The sequence below is a fragment of the Protomyctophum parallelum genome (assembly GCF_964188405.1).
Source record: "Protomyctophum parallelum genome assembly, chromosome: 4".
Classification (NCBI taxonomy): Eukaryota; Metazoa; Chordata; class Actinopteri; order Myctophiformes; family Myctophidae; genus Protomyctophum; species Protomyctophum parallelum.
Window position 1 is genome coordinate 32,626,806 of NC_139700.1, and position 22,465 is coordinate 32,649,270.

General features: G+C 41.2%; 1 protein-coding gene across 1 annotated transcript in view; it reads left to right on the plus strand.

The window, feature by feature from the left end:
* The window catches only part of LOC310857788 (neural-cadherin-like), a gene marked incomplete at its 5' end in the record, with an annotated part of 256,098 nt that overhangs the window by 120,371 nt on the left and 113,262 nt on the right, over positions 1–22,465 (plus strand). The window contains 2 exons of the mRNA XM_083763673.1: positions 4,307–4,477; positions 8,113–8,288. Of these exons, the coding sequence (XP_083619799.1) occupies positions 4,307–4,477; positions 8,113–8,288 (347 nt within the window). The remainder of the gene's footprint in view (positions 1–4,306; positions 4,478–8,112; positions 8,289–22,465) is intronic.

The window sequence follows — 22,465 nt, forward strand, 5'->3', positions numbered from 1 at the left end:
GATCTCCATAAATATATTGTAGCGTCTGACCCAGACCAAGACACAGGAGACAGTTATTCAGTGGGCTCAACCGCCCTGGTTATTTATTTGACCAATATAGGGGTCAGCAGCTGACTCAGCAACAGGAGGTAATAGGGGGGGTAACGACACAAGAATGAACTCAAATTGACTTTCTAATCCTGGCGGGGGGGATAACTGTAACAAAATCCTCTTCCCAGTCGAGGGGTATTGGGGAATCCAAACGATAAGGGACTCCGTCCCCTGTCGCCCCGGCGGGGGCTAACAGTGAGTCATTTTCCTCCTCCCTATAGACGCATCTGTCAGCGTCTATGTTGCGCTCCTTTTTGGTGCTTTACTCATTGCGCTTTCGGGAAGCTCGTCCTTTTTATATGATGCCCCGTGCATATGCCTGTGTGAGTGAGAGAGAGACAGGGGTTAATTACATGCGCTGTTTAGGTTTCGGAAATGAGAAGGAAATGTGCGAGAGTCTGCCTTACCGCCCTATAGCCCAACCGCCTTGATGAGAGGCCAGAGTCGGAGAGAGAGCGACGGGGACATTTTTTTTTTTTTTTTTAAGATATTTTTTTGCGGCTTACGCCTTTTATTGATTTTTTAAGGGACAGACAGTAGGCTGACAGGAAACGGGAGAGAGATGGGGGGATGACATGCGGTAAAGGCCGTGTCGGGTCCGGGAGTCGAACCCGCGGCACACCGCGACTGGATCACCAGTCCGGTGCCCAGACCGTTACGCTACGGCCTGGGCCAGCGACGGGGACATTTGTAGCTTCGGGGCGGGTCGCTCGCCTGAGCCAGGCCCGGCTGTTGGAGGACGACATTGGGGACCTAACGATCCTCAATAACCGTGCCCAGACGCGGTCTTCGCTCTCTGACTGCCTCTGTCTGTCTCTCTCTGGAGAGGTGGTGCTTACCTGGCTGGCAGTCCCCCAGCGAGACTCCACACTACAGTATGTATAGGTCGTAATGTTTAGATTGCGGTTCTGGACAACCGCTTATGCGACCGACTCGACGCCGTGCACTGAACTCCCTCGGGTCGTTGGCGATGCTCGGTTGAAGTCGGTCGGTCGGACGGTTCTCGATATATGTGAATAAAAGATGGACATACTGAGATTCCGTGCATTTATTGTAAGATGTTTCAAAAATATTACAAATGTTTGTAATTTTAGAAGATCTACAAACTCACATTGCGTCGGCGCATTGCCATGAGCTTGTAGATCATATATATGTATATATATATATATATAGAGCTTATAGATAGATGAACTGTATATAGTGTTAAAGGGGTTAAACTGATTTTGATGTTATAAATTATGAACTCATTTAGCCTTATATTAGAAGCTGTTGGACAGAGATATGTTATTAGAGCTTTATTGGAGTCAGTAGACCGCTGAATCCGTTGCCCTCATGAACACAAGCTCTCAAGGGTTCAAATCCGCCTCTTGACGTGGTGTGCCCTGCTGTCTTTGTCTGTCTTCGACATTTATATTAAATTAAAGCATACTAAACTAGAGAAGGCCCTTCTCAGAGATCTCTGCCTCAAGGCTATCGACTACTATAATTGACTCCTCATGACTCTAGGGTATTCAAATCATAATACACGTCAAATCACACCAGTGAAGTGGACTAACTAAGACAGTATGTTCAATGTTTAATGCAGATGTTCTGAAGCCTTGGAAATTTCTCTCTCATAGCATGTAGTCGAAGGTTTTAGTTGAATATTTTACTGATTTCCAAATACTACTCACAGTAACATGACAGGGAAAGCTAGAAATCGAAGGACATGTCATATTTAATCTGAGTCCACTAATTATTTCATTTTAAACCGCTAAAGGGGAGTTGTGCTATCCTTGTACACAGACAATGTTAATTATGAATGAACGCTTGATAGACAATGGTGTTCATTAAAATATTGGCAGGCTCATTTTCTCTCCACAAAGCAACTAATCTTAGCATGTAATAGGCAATTTACGGCAGGTTTTGTGAACAAATATAGAATGAAATAGCTTGTTTGCTCGCCTTGTTCATTTATTTATGGAGGATGGGTAATTTGAAGAATGGCTTCATTGCAATGCTGCAAGCACAAGTAAAAGTCAAAAACTAAAGGTACAAACGTATTGTGATCAAAATATACTTAAGAAATACTCATTATGCAGAATGGTCAGTTTCACAATCATAGTACTGGATTGTAATTGGTAATGCATTCATGTGTTCATCACTTTAATGTTACAGCTGGTATAACGGTGATGGTGATTTTAATTGCTTTATGTAGTCCAGTAATTAAAGAACAAAACTCCTCTCAGGTCGGACAAAATTGCTTTATTTAGTTTCTCAACCGTTTATGACTAGGTCTACTAGCCAGGATAAAGAATCTACCCTAATCCGCTCACTGCAAATACCCTACATTTGCCTTATGCAAGATGCCACCATTGACAACCTTTTATAAGGCAATATATTCTAAATTTCATCAAGTAGCATGTGACGTGTCAAACTAGGGGTTTTTCATGATTCTGAATCCATTCCAAGCTTTAGTTTTGCATGATAAACACTCCTTGGACTAAATTCGGCCATAGCCACTTGCCCAAAATGTCCCCAAAATGTGCTGACCTCATCACATTTGTGTGAGTGTTTTTTTGTGCAAAACTAATGCTTGGAATGGATTCAGAATCATGAAAAGCAATTTTGTCCAACTTCTGCCATTAAATTATTGGACTAACGTGCCGGTGGCTAGCTTAACATGATCATAAATCATCATTTATTATTTAATGTTTTTTTTTTTGAGGGGCGCCAGCCCTCGTCACAACTCATGTCACATTTGCCATTGACAATGAAAGGATAATTTACATAATTTAGTCATTATGTGTCTGAGCAATTCGGCTATTTTAAACACGGTGCACTGTTTTTGTGTTGACACAATAGCCGATCTATTTTATATTAACATTAAATACATGATTTTCTTTTTTTTAAACATTGAGGAAGTATATTCATTTTTTTTTTTTTTTTTTTAAGATATTTTTTTGCGGCTTACGCCTTTTATTGATTTTTTAAGGGACAGATAGTAGGCTGACAGGAAACGGGAGAGAGATGGGGGGATGACATGCGGTAAAGGCCGTGTCGGGTTCGGGAGTCGAACCCGCGGCACACCGCGACTGGATCACCAGTCCGGTGCCCAGACCGTTACGCTACGGCCTGGGCCTAGTATATTCATTTTTGTATTGGATGATGCACGATGATAAGAGCGCCCCTCATTTCACACAGGTGTGATTTTTTAAATGTATTAATAATCTAATTCTACAACAACTACTAAATAAAGCTGTGCATTTAGTCTTTATTGTCCCCGTGGGGTGTTTGTTTTCACAGCCTGTTCGGCATAGAAAGACATACGGAACAGTATAGCATACAGCCCGACATACAGCAAAGACAATACATATCTACAAATACATTCATACTTCCTAACACCCAAGTGTTGTGCCCTTGAAAACTATTCTTGAAAACTTGTTTGAATATGTTCACCGTCCTACTGTATAATGCTGCATAACTGTGGGCGGCTGTTAGTCAGGAGGTAGAGCAATGATCCATGGATTGGCGGTTCGAATCCCGGCTCCTTCTGTCTACATGTCGAAGTGTCCTTAGGCAAGACACTGAACCCCGCATTGCCTCCAGTGGTTGCCACCATTGGTGTGTGAATGTGGGAAGTGAGGACGCTGGCATCGACTGTTTGCCGCTTCACCTCCAAATGTAAGAATAAATGGACCATTGTAAGCGCTTTGAGTATCACCATAAAATGCAATCCATTATTATTATTATTATAACTGCTGATAATAGTCAAACGATGGCTGATATATTTCGGCCAAACAGATTATGTTGGTCTGGCTCTGGAAAAAGTAAAGTAAGAGTACTAGTGCAAATGTGTTCTTAAGTACAGTACTTGAGTAAATGTACTTTCCTCAAACCAAGTATTACACAGTGGTTCAGGGAATTTATGTTTACCTTTGGAAAATATTGCATACATTCTTATGGACAAACAAGAAATGTTTCAGGAGGTGTGGGGCCGTTTTATAAGATACATAAAGAACAATAATTTGTCACATTTAATGGATGGAGCTGAAGAGGAGTAGTGCTGTTGTTGTTTTTTTTGTTTAGTTTAGTTTTTTTGTTATTGTTGTTTTGCTTTCTTTATATCAGTAATTGTCTTGTAATGTTCATTGTTGTTTTCTTTGGTGTATTTGTATTGTCATTTGTGTGTAAAAAAGGAAAATAAATACATTGTTGAAAAAAAATGTTTTTCCAGGTGAGATCGTGACGGCCAGGCGGTTCGACAGGGAGCGCCAGAGGGAGTACTCCATCACCGTAACGGCCACCGACTGGGCGGAGGAGCCACTCATCGGTATCTGTCAGCTCCATGTCCAGATCCTGGACCAGAACGATAACAGCCCAAAGTTTGAGAACCTGCGCTATGAGTGTAAGTGCTGAACATGGAGCGTTCATTCATTTAAAGCTCCATTTCGTGACCAATTTGTCCTACGCAGGATCTAGAGCCTGGTGCCAACCGTCACTTGAAATAAAGCATCCCTTATTCCGTGTCGGAATGGCGGGACCCTTGAAAGAAATGTAATGTACCGCCATTCCGACAATTAGAAATCAATGTCGGAGTGGCGGGATGTCGAAATGGAAGGCTGATCCCATTTGGAAGTTGTTAACTTAATTTGAACCGAAGTTCAGAGATGGGAAAAGTACTGACATTCTTTACTCGAGTAGAAGTACAATTACTTGTGTAAAAAACGACTTTGGTAAAAGTAGAAGTAGTCATTCAAATAATTACTCGAGTAAAAGTTAAAAAGTACAGGCTCTGAAATGTACTTTCTGAGTAAAAGTAAAAGTATTTTTACCGGATTTGCAAAGCCAACTGTAACCTCATATACGTCGAAGGCTATTAAACTAAAAAGATCCCCACCAAAAACACTGATTAGGCTGGTTGTGGTTGATCGTCTGATTCGTCTGGCTCGTCCTGCGTCGAGTCTGCAGTGTTGACCGTTTCAATGTCACTTTCCTCCTCAGTGTCGCTCATTTTTCTGCCTGGTTCGGTTCCGCAAATACGTGTAAACTAGGCATGTGAATCTCGTCTCATCTCACGATTAGATACGCATCTCGATGCACTGCCAGCGATACGATACTTTAGCAATACATGGAATCTCCTGGTGATACGATGCGATACGATTCACCCCTCTACCGATACGATGCGATTTGATGGCGAATCATCACAATAGAAAGGATTTATATTAAAGCTCTATTAATTTCCCAAAACATGTAAAAATGCATTACATTTAAATTCAAAGCAATTTATTGTTTTACTGTAGGTTAGTATTATAGCTCTGCATCTCAAACGACCCAACTTATAGAATTCTGTAAGTAAACAAAGGGTCTGCTCTCTGCTGGTTATTGTGGAATTGTTAGATTACTAATAATCATAGGCTATAGTATAATTATTATATCTCAAAGGTCAATTTGAGGTTTTGAGTAGAGGGTTCAAGAGATTAAAATGTAATAGCCTATCGTTCATCAATTAATGTTACCAACATATACATAGAAAATAAACAAATAAACAAAACAAAAATTACAGGTCACACTCGTAGTGCTGTCAAACAAGTCTATGTCTAGTTTAATCTGCAACACAGTTTTATAATATAATTGCCTATGTATAGTGGGGGTCCCACTCCCTACTTGATCTCTCACTCTCAGCTAAGTGGTCCTTGGCTTGACCTGAAAAACATTGAAGACCCTGGCCTGCATGTATTATTAACGTTTTAAATACATAGCAGATGTACAATCTCACAACGCGTCTCATCCAATTTTAGGCGTACGACACCGTCTTGCTGCAGAATATAAATAAGGCTTCTATCCCAGAGAACAGCAGGGGAAAGCTGGACAGTGGAAAGTTGTGAAACGGTTGTAAACTACTTTAAACGCAAGCAGTACACCCAGCTGTGGCGTTGTTGTTGTTGTTGTACACGTGTGTGCAAACTGCAGAAGCTTTCTTTAATTACAAATTGATGATCGCGACGCAGATTCGCATAGGAGAATCAGCGAGAACAGCTGTGGAGTGTGGATCATTACCAGCACGCAGCGCTACAGTGAAAAGTCAACTGATCGACGGACAAATTCGGACAGCTATTTTATAAAGCTAAAGGTGGTGCTTCTCTCGTTTAATGCGTGGGGCTCACTTCTGTTAGTCGCGGGTGCTCTTTATAGTCTGCTTGTTGTCTCACAATCTCAACGTGTACTCTGCACCGTCGTACGGTACCTTCTGTTCACTGAGTTGTGTGTGCGCTGCGAGCATAGACTGTAAAAAATATGGACAAAGCGTTCCCCGGGTCTAACATGAACGTAAAATGAAGCCTGAAATCCCTTGCATTCTAATGCACTGTAAATCGCCATCTTTCTAGATCCGTTTTGGACCAGCTGGCCATTGGCTGGCTCCGTTTGGGTCCAGCTGGCCATTGGCTGCCCAGACAACGAGGCGGGACTTCCCCCTTTCTTCTCCGTTGGTTTTTATTTTGACTCGAGTGGGAGGAGAAGACTCTTGAGTGGGAGGGGAATCCCGATCATAGACGGTAACGGTAGCCACGCCCCTCAGAACATACGCGACTTTATGGTCATTATTTTAATTAATGAGACTTTAGGCCCAGGCCGTAGCGTAACGGTCTGGGCACCGGACTGGTGATCCAGTCGCGGTGTGCCGCGGGTTCGACTCCCGGACCCGACACGGCCTTTACCGCATGTCATCCCCCCATCTCTCTCCCGTTTCCTGTCAGCCTACTTTCTATCCCTTAAAAAATCAATAAAGGCGTAAGCCGCAAAAAAATATCTTAAAAAAAAAAAAAAAATGAGACTTTAAACTAGTGACTGGAAGAAGAAAGTATTCATGACCATGTTTATTAAGGTAATACAGTCTAGGTGAAGTTGGGCCAAAATACATGGGCCTCTATGGAGCTATGGGGCTTTTTGGGTCCAGTCCAGCGCCACAACAGGCCATTATATGAACTACCGATTTCAAATGAGGCTTCACGAAATATCTGGCTGACTGCCCCCCTGGCTGCGAGAGACCTTTTTTTTCCTTCCTTTTCTGATGGTATGTTCAATGCGCCTCGGAAACACAGGATAGGGTGAAATTTACCAAGAAAAAAAGGTGCAACCATGGATTTTACCGATGCAAGCCTTCCGAACGATGCATCGAGATTTCACCCGTCACCGATACACAGTGACTGAACCAATGCTCTCGCATCGCGCACGTCTGTATTTCTAGATTCCTTGGTCTAATATTATTTTAATCAGTGTCATGCATTAAAATAAAAGTAACGAGCCTATTTTGAAAAAGTACTCAGTAGAAAGTACTAGTACTTGTGTTAAAATGTAACGGATAAAAGTAAAAAGTAGTCAGAAAAGTAAAGTACAGATACTCGAAAAAAGTACTTCGTTACAGTAACGAAGTACTTGTACTTCGTTACTTCCCATCTCTGCCGAAGTGACACATTTGACACACGTCTTTCAACTTCAACAGCTCATATACATACAGGCTGTAACCATTGTAAACCCTCTAGACTTATTAAACTGGACCAACACCAAATTTCTTTGCCAAAAATAGATCAGCTATTTTTTAATCTGCAAAATGTGCAACCACATTAACGCTTGTTTTAACAATATCACCGTTACTTGATCTGCCTGACGTTTCTTGCAGTCCCGTTTTCCGTTGTCACTGTCGCAAACATTGCTTGCACAGGGTGGGACAGTGTCTCTGCTCTGTAAAGTGTCTTGAGACAACTTTTTGTGAATTGACACTTTAATAAAATCGCATTGAATTAAAGCATATTTACCTCCGCACCTTTAACACATACCAAAAGTGTGAGCATATTCATGCAACTAATCGATAACATCATCGCGTTTGTGAGCTTCATCTCGCATAATCAGCCATTATCTCTCACATCGTTCATTATCTGATAGAGATTGATCTTCATGGCTATCATCAGGACTGGCAAACTTTGCATTTGTGGAGATAACAATAATTGAACCACAATGTCCTCCTGTCACTCTGCCTTCCAGACTTCCTCAGAGAAGACACTATGATCGGTAACAGTTTCCTGCGCGTGGCGGCCCACGATGACGACTTTGGTACCAACGCTGCTATCACGTACTCCATGTCCCTGCAGGACCAGCCCGAGTACCTGCGGGTCAACCCTGTCACCGGCTGGGTGTACGTTAACCAGCCCATATCACAGGTCAGTATATATTATTATAATTATTTTATTTTTACTCACATGTTAGACAGTCTACATCCGAATCCTCCGTGCATGCGGCCGTGCACATTAGTCGATTCTCTGCTCACAATGGGACAAACTAGGATTTTTAGAAGCTTATATAACTTTAATAAAAGATCCTGCTGATAATTATCCTTCTCCCGCGATCCCTCCATGTTGTGTTGTGAGCCCCTGACTACAGAGCAGGATTGCATCACTTCCTGGTGGGCCAAGGGGTTCTTCTTCTTTGGTTTTTCGCACATTTCACTGGCATCGTTAACCACCCACAGTGTATGTCAAATGTTTCTGATTAATGCACCTTTATTAGAAGGATACTAACTATTTGAGATGCATCATCTTGTTTTCGAGGGGGTCCTTTTTGGATGCTGATATGTTAATCCTAGTCCTGATTACAGTACATATTTAAGATATTCATTATGTATATGTATGTGTGCATGGAATGGAATGCATTAAATTGCATCCAGGCTACAGAGTAAGCAAGAACAAAAAAACATGGTAATACTGTACAATACATCATAAATACATATAAATAGTCATCATGAATGTTTGTAGGGTCCCACTCCGAAAAAAGTGAGTGAATGAGGAAAGTGAACAATTTGGTCATTATTGTCTCCACCAAGCCGAAGGCACTTTTGTAAAACAATTGTTTTGCTACTACTCCTCCAGATTTTAAATTTGTCCAAAAATCCTGCAAATCGTTACGCAGTATCTCTATAGTCATGTGCTCAAGACGGATCTGTCCTAACGTTGGCTTTCAAAGTTTGCAGGACTGGCCCGTTTTGAACAAAAAGCCTCAAATCATGAACGCAGCGTTTAATTTACGTGAAATATTTCACGCACTTTCCTATTAGGAATATATCCACACACACACACACACACACACACACACACACACACACACACACACACACACACACACACACACACACACACACACACATACCCAAAGAGGCCAACGTCAACCATCCACAAAAGCTGGTTTAAATTAAACTATGTCTTTAAATCATATTTCCTATTGAGGAATTTGGAAAGACCATTCTTTACAATTATGCATAATTATCTGGGCAAGAATAGCTTCTTGTATAATTTAGCACTAGCTGTGCGTGTGAGTCCTTTGTCCATCAAAGTGTTTTGCACTGAGTTTTACTAGAAGTAGGTCACGTTGCATTGATTTATTGGACTGAATAGAGTTTTCTGTCAATGTGTCATTAGTTTGTTTGAGCTTTTGATGCTATTAAGCTGACAGTATGTGTTGTGGGTTTACAATATGCTGTGTGTATTTTAAGCCTGTGTGAAGGTTTATTTCCATTTGTAACATCTTTAAAACTGCACTGGCAGAGGCCTTTTTTATCTACAAAACAGGAAAGTGTTTCCACTGAGATTCATGTGATTTATGTTTTAGATAAATATTGTTTTGTATTATTGAGTTCCTATATATATATATTTGTTTACTGAGTGAGTGTACAACACTTTGGTTGGTTGATTGATTGATTGATTTATTGATTATTATTAACAGTTTGCAAAAAAGGCACGGTGGCGCAGATTCATAGAAAGATAATGCTAAAATGATAACCCAAATATGCCCTCAGGTCTTCCATTACGGTCTTCCAGTTCAACACTGTTGTTTTAAATGTGTTCTGTAAATAAAGTGGATTGGATATCTAATTTAAGTAAAACTACTACTACTACTAATAATAATACAGTAATAATAATATTACTCATAATGCTACTGATGTAACCAACATTTACTTCCAATATCTCAACTACCAAAATGCATTGACTTGTGTTTTATGGATAGACCTAATTAAAACAGGGAGTCTTAAGTCTATCCATGAAGCACAAGATAAAATATGCAGGATATGTCTCAAAACCTCTTAAAGATGATGGGTGAGACATACAGTACTGTGTAGGAACTAGCAAGTAGCAGCACAGAGTCCTGCTGTGCAGTTTGGACATACATGTGAGCTGTAAGGAATACATTTCGTAACTAGAAAAAGTGCCCTTCCGGGCACAGGTCTCCACCAGGTTATCCACAGATCCGTGCAGTTAGAGGTAAAAACACTTTTCGGCCAGTTATAGCGCCACCTTGAGGCTGAGTTGAAATTGTTCATGTGGCATTTCGTCCTCGGCCTAGTGGGAATGTGGGTGCACAATTTCACGGAAATCACGCGATGTGTTCATGATTTGCAGCATTTTGTTTGAAACTGAGCACTCCTGTGAACTTTGGAAGCCAATCTTAACCAATCAGGATGGAGTCTGAGAAATCTGAAAGACCGGTTTCGTTGAATGGCTCTAGAGAGACTGTGTACCAATTTGCGTGATGTTTGGACAAAATCTGTAGGTGTACTGTGCAAAAACTTGTTTTGCACAAAGCGGCCTCCTGGTGGCGCTATAACAGGCCGTTCTGGAAAGTTTGGGGCAGAGGTTCATGGTTGGCATCCAGGGAGTGTGTGTGCAAAATATGGCATCGACCGGGTTAACGGTGGCCGAGATTAGCTGTTCACGGACACACGGACACACGGACACACAAACGGACGGACGGACACGCGGACGGACGGAGTGCAAAACATACTCTCCCCACATGCCTTCGGCCTGGTGGAGACAATAACTTCTCGCAACAATTCCTTTTTTGTTTTTTCTCTGCTGCGGTATTGTTGTTACTCAGGCAGATACTGTTTCACAGTATCTGAGAAAAAACAAAACCATTTGAGCTTAAATTCCAATACGTTCTAGGAAATAGATAAATGAACCTGTGTTCCTTGGCAGAGGCGGCTATGTATCTACAATGCTACGTCTTCTGTTTCATGGATATACTCGCTTTATGATAAAATATGCAGATTTTGTCAACAGCGCTTAAATATGATGGATGACACATACTGTCAAAACTGTGTCATCTAGCTACATAGATTTCTGGTGCCGTTTTGAAATACCTGCCAAGTTGTTCATGTGATCTGTATGGAATAGATTTAGGGCCCTATATTGCATCAGAGGCACTAAATCTGTAAACCAATCACCATGCCACGGTGCCACATGCCATTGCCTTTATGAGAACACATTATCCATTACCCATTATTATGCCCAGTGATATCTTGATTTACACTATGGCCCATGGAAGAGCGACACGTCGCTGCCTTGAAATTAATTTATATTTGATGCAGAGTTTTGTGTGTCTGTCAAGTAGCTCCTCCAATACCAATCCCAGAATGCACTCTGTTCCAACCCGGAAGAACGCCTCATGCGCTGGGTGATACAACTCAATACAAGTGGATGAGAGGAGAAATCTGGTGACCGAACGTCGCAGATAACTATGAAACCTTGCGTTTTTGTCACAACAATTCCCGTCACTCTGTCATGTCACCTAACTCGAATCCCCGTCACTCACCCCAGGCAAGCCCCCAGGTCATCTTGACATCATCCCCCTGGTCACCCCAGGCAAGCCCCCAGGTCATCTTAACATCAGCCCCCTGGTCACCCCAGGCAAGCCCCCTGTAGGTGCCCAGGTCATCGTGACATCTTCATGACATCAAGGACCATATAAAATAACACCGCTATCGGTGGTGTCCGATCCGAACTTAACCGGGATGCAGACATTTCTAACCCAACAATATCCAGTTTGTAAAGCCAGATATCACTAAGGACATTTGGGTTGTAATGCCAAATATCCTGTCTCGTCCGGAAGACAATGGAGTCTCTCGGGAGAAGCATAGCAAATGCTGCTCTATTAACGAAGGCTTTCACCTTGAGCTCCATATATGCCTATAGCTATAGCTGATGCCCTCCTATGCCAAAGTGCCAGCGCTCGCCCAGCAGTCTGCTGTCAACGAGGCGGATGCGTGCTCGGATGCGTTCTCGCCCCCCCAGGCGTCTTACTTACATGATCTCGACCGCGGTCAAAAAATGATAATGATGATGATGCATTCACTCCTTTGGCCCCAATGTAGCAACTCTGACCTCTCTCATTGACACAACTCTTTGTATGTAGGCTACCATACATGTACAAATACAAATATATGATCAGTAAATACAAAAGTTACACTGAATAATAATTTCATTTTAACCCTTTATTATAACATTGTTACTATATTGGGACATTCGATTTACAGTGTTAGTTAGTTTATTTATTTTTCGGTCATTATTTATTTTTAAACAAAACAGTTTTAAACCTACAAACAACTATTTGGCAGAAAAGGTATGGGCTGAAGCCAAAGCTTATTTTACCCACCTTATAACCATTTAAATTTAAATACCACAGTAGCATAGCGAAAATGTAATAGCAAACAAAAGAAAATGAACTGTCACAAAGCTTCAAATATTACATTTCAGAACAGATGAAATAACATTTCGTTTTACATTTGTTTTTCCACACGTAAACAATGTGTATATTAATTTGAATATCTCTGATGTACTACTGGTGAGAGTGCAGATAAGCATTTGCATATCAGTGGAGTGAGTGGTGTTCAAATTGTTTAAACATTGGGCCCCGACACACGACAACATCCACAATTAAATTCTGTCTGCCATCTCATGCCTCTGTACCACCTGTCTCTTCTCACTATCCTGTCAAAATTAACCAAAAAATACAAAAAGTGAAGCTCTAGTTACATAATATGATGTATGGAGGTGACAGCGCAGGCAAGGGGGAACTATAATTAAACATTTTACTGACACCAAGGAGAATACAAAATAGGACAAATAGGACCAGATGACCACATTCCGTAGCCCTAAATCTGTTTTGAGTGACTGTTGTAGGAGTTAGCTACGTCCTGTCAAGTTAACCTACTTAGAATTTAGGAACGTGCCCAATCAAATGGACAAAACTAACGCTCTATTTTGGGTAAACAGGCGGCGACAGGACAAAGTGCAGTCAACAGCAGGCAGAGTATCCACTGTAAAGTGATAAAATGGGTTTGACACTTGAAACTGAAATTATGTATCTTCCAGGGACATTAAAAAACACATTATGAATTCACCACTTACAGTGGCATCACGTTGCATTGCGATGTGTTGAGATTATAGATCTGCAAAATCTTTCAAAAACTTTTTGAAAATGTTTTTCCCAGCTTGAGGGATTCAAATCAAAGTGAAACAGACAAGCATAACATAAAGTGGGTTCGTGTGACTTTGGTGTGCCAACCAAAGTGACAATAACATTATGGCGAATCCCCAAAATACAAAACTCGCAGCTGTGTCCCGGGAAATTGGCCTGTCCATTACATGCCTCGTGCCAAGGTCCCTGCCCCGAAATAATCTAGGACCCAGAGAGTCTAAATGCCCTGCTAGCAGCCCCTTCTTAAAGTAATACTTCACCCCTGAAATAACCTTTTTCTTTCTATCAATTAACAAATTATCAAAACAGAGAATATACTTGATGAACTGAAGAAAATAAGGGTCGAAGATTAACAGAAAAACTATTCTCTACCCTCAGTATAATCCAAGTGTCTTCATTATCATCCTCATTAATTCCAAAACACTGCATTTTCTATCAAACTTTACTATGTGAAGAAAAAAAAGGAATGAACGAACAAGGAATGTGCCTGGGAGAGAGAGAGAGAGAGAGAGAGAGAGAGAGAGAGAGAGAGAGAGAGAGAGAGAGAGAGAGAGAGAGAGAGAGAGAGAGAGAGAGAGAGAGAGAGAGAGAGAGAGAGAGAGAGAGAGAGAGAGAGAGAGAGAGAGAGAGAGAGAGAGAGAGAGAGAGAGAGAGAGAGAGAGAGAGAGAGAGAGAGAGAGAGAGAGAGAGAGAGAGAGAGAGAGTGTGAGTGTGTGGATTGTGTGTGTTCACACGCGTGTGTGTGTGTGAGACTAGATTTGACTGAGGGACTTCCTTTGGATTGTCATATGAAAGTAGGGAATCATAGCTTCAAATTGACATATTGGTTGTTCAGTTTGACCCACCAGTTTCGGAGATATGGCTTATAGAGTAATGTCTTGCAGAAAACAAAGAGTTGAGAAAAAAGGCTTGAAAGGTTCACTTCTGTGGTCTCTACCATTACACCTAGCTACATGTTTAAGAATTGATTTCATATTTACATATTTCTGTCCCTTAAAAAATCAATAAAGGCGTAAGCCGCAAAAAAAAAAGTGTCCTTGAGCAAGACTCTGAACCCCTAATTGCTCCCGATGTGCAGGTTGATGCCTTGCATGGTTTCCTCCGGCATCAGTGTGTCACCGTGCATGAATGGGTGAATGTAATGCACAATCTCTGCCTTGGATAAAGGCGCTATATAAATTCACCATTTACCGTTGAGGCTTCATGGGGTGACTAATTTAGATTTTGGAATGATGTATTCCTTTAAAGACAATTCAGTCACTCAAATAGTTAGGGTTCGTCCTCCTCGGAGCATTAAAGTGCTCACACAGTAAGTTTCATGGCAATCTGCCCATTAGATTTTGAGATGTCTTGTGTGCAATTGAAAGTTCTGGCTTAATGGTGACGCTATAAAAGGCAGTCAGTGCATGTAGGTGTCGTATCCCCCCATTCAGCAGGAATGTTACATGGTAATAGATATAGTTGTACAGGTGGAAATGTTTTGGCCTAAGGGACCAATTAAACACTAGTATACTTCTTGTACGATGAATAATGAAAATAGCTCGTCTACAAGCTCACAACTTGTCGCATCCCAGGAGGTTGGACCAATATGGCAACCTATGGAAGACAGCGGATTAAAAGAGAGTGGATGAAAGCAAGATTCTGTGCAACATGTGAAAAAACAGAATTCCCCACACAATCTCTGGGGGCAAGATACTTATAGGGATAAGGTACATCTACAAAGAATCCGAAATAGCTTTGTTGTCACGTTACAGGTGTAAAACTGGGGGTGAAATTTGTTTTTGTGCCACAGCTCCATCATCATCATTAGCTATTGTTTCAAATAATTCTAGTGGAGTAAAAAGTACAATATTTGCCTCTGGGAACATCACTAACAGTATAGTGATGTTGAAGTATAACCTCAAAATGTTACTCCAAAATTGTACTTAAGTACAGTACTTGAGTAAATGTACTTAGTTTACATTCCACCACTGCCATGTTGACTCATATGAGGATGTCAGAATGAAGGAATGGGGTGAGAGTGAATGTCACAGTAGGGAGACGGTACTCAGCGCTCCCCCCAGGGTCTGGCAAGACAAAATCGTTGCTGTCGGCTAGAAACCTCATATTTCCATATTTCATTTCGTAAAGTAAAGTAAAGTAACGCCCTACTTTATCATGCAATCGTGTCACAGAACAGTTGTGAAAATTGCAGATCTGTGAGTTCACAATGCCTTGTTAGCTTACAGATTGGTAATTCTTCGTATTTTTTAAAGTTTTTATTAATAATAAAAAAGGAATGTTTTTTTTACATACAAATGTTTCCACCCAACAGCAACGAAATGTAATCCTTCTGATCACAGCTTGATGCTGCGTTCACAACAGCAATGTGTGGGAGTGACGATTGAGAAAGATATAACGGAAATATAATGGCTTGGGTTATAAAGAACAGGGAGCCAGCTGACAGTTACATTACAAGCAGGAATTGTTTGGAAGAAATACAGGGACTGTGGAAATGGTGTGAAACAAAAACACGTGATTGATGGATGCTTCACTTCACTTCATTGGAGTGCTGAAAAAAGTTGGAGCCAGCTTTATTTGTTTGTGTTATTTCCATAGAAAATAAGAAAAGGAAGAAGGAGCTGCATGGGGGACAAGGGGGAAGAGATATCAATTAAAGAAAACAAACTAATTATATACGTATATTTATAGATTGTACCTGAGGTAAGGTATAAAGGTGTGTGAGCATAGCAGCAGATGTTTGTGTGTGTGTGTGCGTGTGTGTGTGTGTGTGTGTGTGTGTGTGTGTGTGTGTGTGTGTGTGTGTGTGTGTGTGTGTGTGTGTGTGTGTGTGTGTGTGTGTGTGTGTGTGTGTGTGTGTGTGTGTGTGTGTGTGTGTGTGTGCGTGTGTGTGTGTGTCTCTGTCTGTGTGTTTCTATGTGCAGGGCGTTGGAGCACCTGTGCTCAGCTACTTCCCTGGGTAAATAAAGAATAAAAAAAGTACATTCATTATACTGTGTACGTGATACTATGGACATTAGTTAAGGTGCAAGAAAACATTTAAAAAAAAGGTTAGGGGAAAAATGGTTCAGTAAAAAGTGCAAAATGTCAGCATGTGTCTACTCGACTGCATAATCCACATAAGGTTAGCGGACACTGGATTTTAATGTTTATTTAGAGCACTTATGACGTAAATCGTTTGCCAGCCAAGTCTATGGACTTTAATGTTTGTTTAGGGCACTAAATGGTGACGCAAGACATCATGTGGCCGATATAAATACAGTGAGCGCCCCTCACTTCACACAAGTGTGATTTAAAAAAAAACCTCAATAAATATTTGAGAACATTTTGAACATGTCATTACTATACTATTACATATGTTCAATGCAGAATATTGATTGGTGGGAAAAAGCATTTTTGAAACTTGAAATTGATTGAATTTCAACAATCCTCATGTCAGGGTTTGATTAAAAAAAAAAACACTTGCATGGCCATTCAGGGGCTCCGTATAACTCCACAAATCCATGGTCAAATTCTGATTCTGTTTGGCACATACTGCTTTGTTTGTTTGCATGATTATTCATTTCACTCTTCACTATTCTGCTTCAAAGTACAATGTAACATCCATGTGTTAAATAGTCCTAAAGAAAGAAAAGCAGAAGGATTGAATGGGTGAATCAATGAATGAATCGATACATAAAGTGTGCCATTTAGTCACTGTGAATGGAGCAGCTCAAGGGACTTCACATTGATTAGAATCTTTGTTTTCTGTCTTCTTCAGTCTTTGGAAAAGAGTTGTACTTGCGTGCGTGCGTGCGTGCATGCGTGCGTGCGTGCGTGCGTGCGTGCGAGAGATAGAGAGACACTACTGTATAGTTCCAAACATTACTGTATAGGTTCAAACACTAATAGTTCCAAACATTATTATCATAGTTAAACTTAAAACCTCTACTGTATAGTTACAAAAACTACTTCATACTGTAGTTCCAAACATTGAATACTCATAATGAGAGTTGATGAAGCATGTTCGATCAAAGAGTGTCGTAACTCTCTCTCTCCATTCTACAAATGCCTCAGTAGTTCTCAAACATTTTAATGTCAAATACCCCCAAACTGATATGGCAGCGGATCCACATCTGAAAATCTTTTGTGACAAGGACCCCCAGAAGAGAATATTTGTGTTGTCAAAATGATTCAATTTTTTACAAACACATTCAAGATTTTTCAAAAATGTTCGACCCCCTTGAAAACAAGTTGCTGCAACTCAAGGGACTATCCTCCAGGGAAATTTCTAAATAAAATAAAATAAACAATAGCAGATGTACAAGCTTGCAGCACAGCACAAAGTGATGCTTGTGTATCTTTTAATAGCCAACGCTAAAATCTAAAATTATGCTTTCCTGGTTTTAATGCGTTGCCATGCTATCAGAATAACATTCTTAGCATTATTTTGTGGACAAGCAGACAGTATGTCCAGCCATTGAAAGGAGAGTTCTTTAAATGTTTATACTGAGTGTGTGGTTCTGGGGGTGTTGTTGCATGCCAGCGGATAGACACACATGGCACCAAAGCATGGTGCTATTTCTTGGCGAGTGGCGAGACCTTCAGAACAGCACATGCAGAGATGTGAAAATGTAGGGAGGTTGAAGACCAGAAAGAAGTCGGGTCAGAGGTATATAATGGTTCTTGGCAGAGCAAAACGTGTATTGTAGACAGAGAAGTAGAGAAGCTCAGATGAAAAGGGTGCAAAATGGCACCACTGTGTTTATAGAGCTTTAGTTTAGAATGCCTTGACCAATGGATAAGACAGACTGACCACATAAAAGGCTTGCCTATGTGTTATATCAAACACTGTACGTGTTTGATATAAGTGAACTACTTTCTGTACGGTTTGAGCTGTTGGATTAATGGATTTGTGGTATAATTCACTACATGTTGATTGCATGTTCAGAAAACTGTGATTATGACATTAAACTATAGGCCCACTCAACCAAAGCATCTAAGATACATGTAATAAAAAATGGCATCAAACCCCACTGAAATATACTGTTTTACCGATAAAGTTGTTTCCACATTGGCAAGATTAATCATGATCCCCTTGATCCAAATAGAGTCAGATCAAAGAAGATACAAGATACAAAGAAAAAGCACTCCAATCCTTTCATGAGTCTCACAAAAGATTCAATCTGTAAAAATGAACCTCCCGTCCCAAGACTCCTGTTTTTGGTTTTTATTTCAAGATCTCCTCCCAAAATCACAATTCCCAAAAAATACAATTCTCTGGTGAGATGCAATTATATCGAGGTTAATTTGGCAAGGGAACAAAAAAAAAACCCAAATGTATAACCATGCAACTCCCAAAGGAAGGAAGGCAGTATGGATCAGAGCCCTGCTCTCTGTTTTCCTAGTCCGATTCCCGACCATTCCCACCTACTCCCACAGTAGTTTCATCATTCCTACCACCTGCATTATATTGTTGACCACTCGCTTAGGCCCACAGCAAAGTTTAAGTACCATCTGTCACGTTCCGTGACATGTTTTGTACTTTCTTGTGTTCCTTGGTTTTTAGTGTTTTACTTTACTGTTTTCCTGTGATTTTGTAGATTGATTTTGTGATTTTTGTAGCCCGCGGGCCGCCTATTGGGGAACCATGCACTAGATGTTGATGACCCAGTTGCTGAACAATGTTTTAGGAGCCTGTTTGTCAGACTTAAACAGGGCTATTGTTTCCAGACTGTATAATGGCTTCATGGCAAAATACATCTCACTCCACAAAGTATGTTAAAAATAGAAATGGGGAAAACAAAGGTAACTTTCAGACTATAAGATTATTATTATTTATTAGTAGTAGTCGTAGTAGTGGTAGTAGTGGTAGTGGTAGTCGTAGTGGTAGTAGTGGTAGTACCTGTAAGACGCCCTGAGGGCGAGAAGAGACCACGTGCACGCATCCGCCTGGGTGACGGCAGACGGCAGACTGCTGGGCGAGCACTGGCACCTTGTCATGGAGGGGTCAGATCAACATATGGATTTATGGAATGAATTCTGTACTGTGTGGGGAAACTGCCCATAGATCCGAAGTCCCGTTAGTCTGAACATGCACTGCTCCCGTGCTTGCGGTTAGGTTTAGGTTTGCTCCCGTGCTTGCGGTTAGGTTTAGGTTAGGGTTAGAGATAGGGATAGTAATTTCGGAACAATGAACCTTCTGACTAATGACACGGCACCCTGTGTGGAGTGGAGGTGCATGCTCTATTACCTTTGTTGAATTCTGTACTGGCCTTATATGGAGCGTGTCTTGAGTGTCCAGGGTTTGATGAGGTCAGATCAACATATGGAATGTCAGAACAGAAAGGACGGGTGGGGAGGAATCGACATAATGGAATGTCTGAACTGGCCAGCTCCATATATGGAGATCTAAGGGTTTGAGGTTTGAGGTCAGATGTAGAGTTGCTGCCTGGCCGGCTCCATATATGCAGATCTAGGTGATGATTGAGTCTTCTCCATGAATGGTTATCCAGGGTTAGATGAGGTCAGTGTCATGATCTTCATATATAGAGATGGTCATATATGGTCACGTGACGGCAGACTGCTGGGCAAGCGTTCGCGCTTTGGCATGGGGGTGTCAGATCAACATATGGAATAAAGTCTGTACTGGCCATATGGAGCGTGTCTTGAGTGAACAGGGTTTGATGAGGGTCAGATCAAGATATGGATAAGGTTTTCAGGTTTTCATAGTAACCTACGGTCGATTATTATTTAGTGTGGTTGCAACCAGACTATAGTTATTGTCACACTTTATTATTGTTTTTCTGGAGTAACCTACCTAACTTCCGCTGTGATTGGCCGAGCTTTGCATAATGTTTGTAGTAGCTAATCGGCTGTTGTTGGTTACGTAACCAATCTATGTTTTACAATGGTTTATAAAGATATATTCAAGCGTTATAGAAATGTTCAAATTAGGGAGGGGCCTATGTATGCGACTGCAGCAACCACACTTTTCTAGTTAATATTATTATTCCTTTGGAAATTATAATTAGGGTTCCTTCGCCCTAAAGCAGTGGTTTTCAACCCTTTTCACATCAAGGCCAGTGTTTTTGTCGGCATTTGAGCCGCGGGCCATGTGATGAGATTTAGCCTCTCAGACCCAAAACGTGGAATATGTTGTTTGTCGTTGGATAAGATTTTTTCCACAATTCCATTCTGTTGGCAAACATTGATCAAAATAACAATTGTGCCATGTGATGTGCCAACAATTGTGCCATGTGATGAGATTTAGCCTCTCAGACCCAAAACGTGGAATATGTTTGTCATAAGATTTTTTCCACAATTCCATTCTGTTGGCAAACATTGATCAAAATAACAATTCTTCTACATTCTCTATTTTTGTAGACTTTGTAAATGAAGTAATGCTGATGTTTAACAATAATGTAACTTTTGAGAGAGTAACATAAAACCAAAATGGACCCATACGGGTCCATTTGGTTTCATTTTACGCTCTCTCGATCTATAATAAACCACTGACCTAAAGGACCCCTGGGGGTCCCCGGACCCCAACTTTGATTTGATTAGATTTAATGAATTGACTTGACATTTGGAGCATAACAAGCTCTTCCTCTGACTTCTTCTAGAAGTCTATTATTATCTAGAAGCTATTATTAGATCTTACAATGAATGCCCAGTTAAGACATTTCTGGTCAGAGTTTCACTGATCATTGGAAGGCATATTTATGCCTGCCACACGTTTGCTGTTTTGCACATTTATTCTAGGGAAAGTTGACTTGTATCCAGGTCACTTCAACAAACATTTTGTGTACTGGGGATAAATCACTTTGACTACAAAATAAATTGGGTTTCTTATGTATAACGGTCACAGCCACCCGGGGGTTAACTAATTAATTGAGTCTTTGTTGTTTAGCTGTCGTTGTTGTTGTGGTGGTGGGTGTGTGTGTGTGTGTGTGTGTGTGTGTGTGTTTGCGTATATCTATTCTTACAAGTGAGAAGTTGTACCCAACACATGGCAAGAAACCCAAAGCCACAACAGCTACGTCACTATTGCAACACCCACAACACCATCTTACACACTACACCCACACACACTCACACGGCAGTGACGTCACACACTTACCTTCGCAGTGTTCGGGACCTATCTCCTCCTATCGCGCCGAACGCCAAAACTCAACACCACCCGCCAAACACTGGCACTGGCACTGCCACCAAAAATGCCTCCCTTCCACACTCACGCCGCCAATGCATTTGTTTACTACAAACACTATCGCCCGAAGCACCCACACCCCCGGAACACTGTTGCCCTTTCACCACGCTAAATTCGCCAGGTCTATGCAAGTGAGCACAAATTACATGTGAGAAAATTCATTCACAAGCCCACAAATGCCATTCAAATGCCATTCAACACACACTACGACTCGCTTACAATTCGCAAACCTGGCAACTACTACTCCGTCTTTTAATTGGCTACTAGCTCTCAGCCTGTGCTGCTCTGATCTCCGAGTCTCCCTGACAGTCCTGTCCACTGTCCGGACTCCGCAGGAGAAAAAAAACAAGGAAGGAGAGGAATTTTCGCCTCACGATTTTGCTTATTCCTTCTAAATCTCTGTATATAAAAATATCGCTCACTCAGCGAATCTCTTAGTTACATCAACATTGTTCTTTGACAGTAGTTGGTTTGTGCCAAACTATTACAATTACACCGTTCGAATTCGCCATTTCGCCTGCCAGTACTTTTGATTGCGCACACACACACGCACATGCACGCCTGGAAGCCACGATCTCTCTCTCTCTCGCCACGCCGCACACACACACACACACACAGGAATAGCCGTGCAGGCTATACACGGCGCCAGCGAGACAGGACGTTATAATCTTGAGTTTCATTAAATAACTGTCTTTCTCACCCAACATTATTCAAGTGAAATGCGTAACGCCAATATTGGGCTAATATAGGCTACCAATATGTGGGTAGCCTAGAGGGATTTACCCACGGAATGAATATATATATATAATCATCTATACCAGGGCTGCCCACACTTTTTTTTACTTCAGAGCTACTTTCAAAACGACCAGCACATATACCCACCAAATAAAACTATCATCCCAT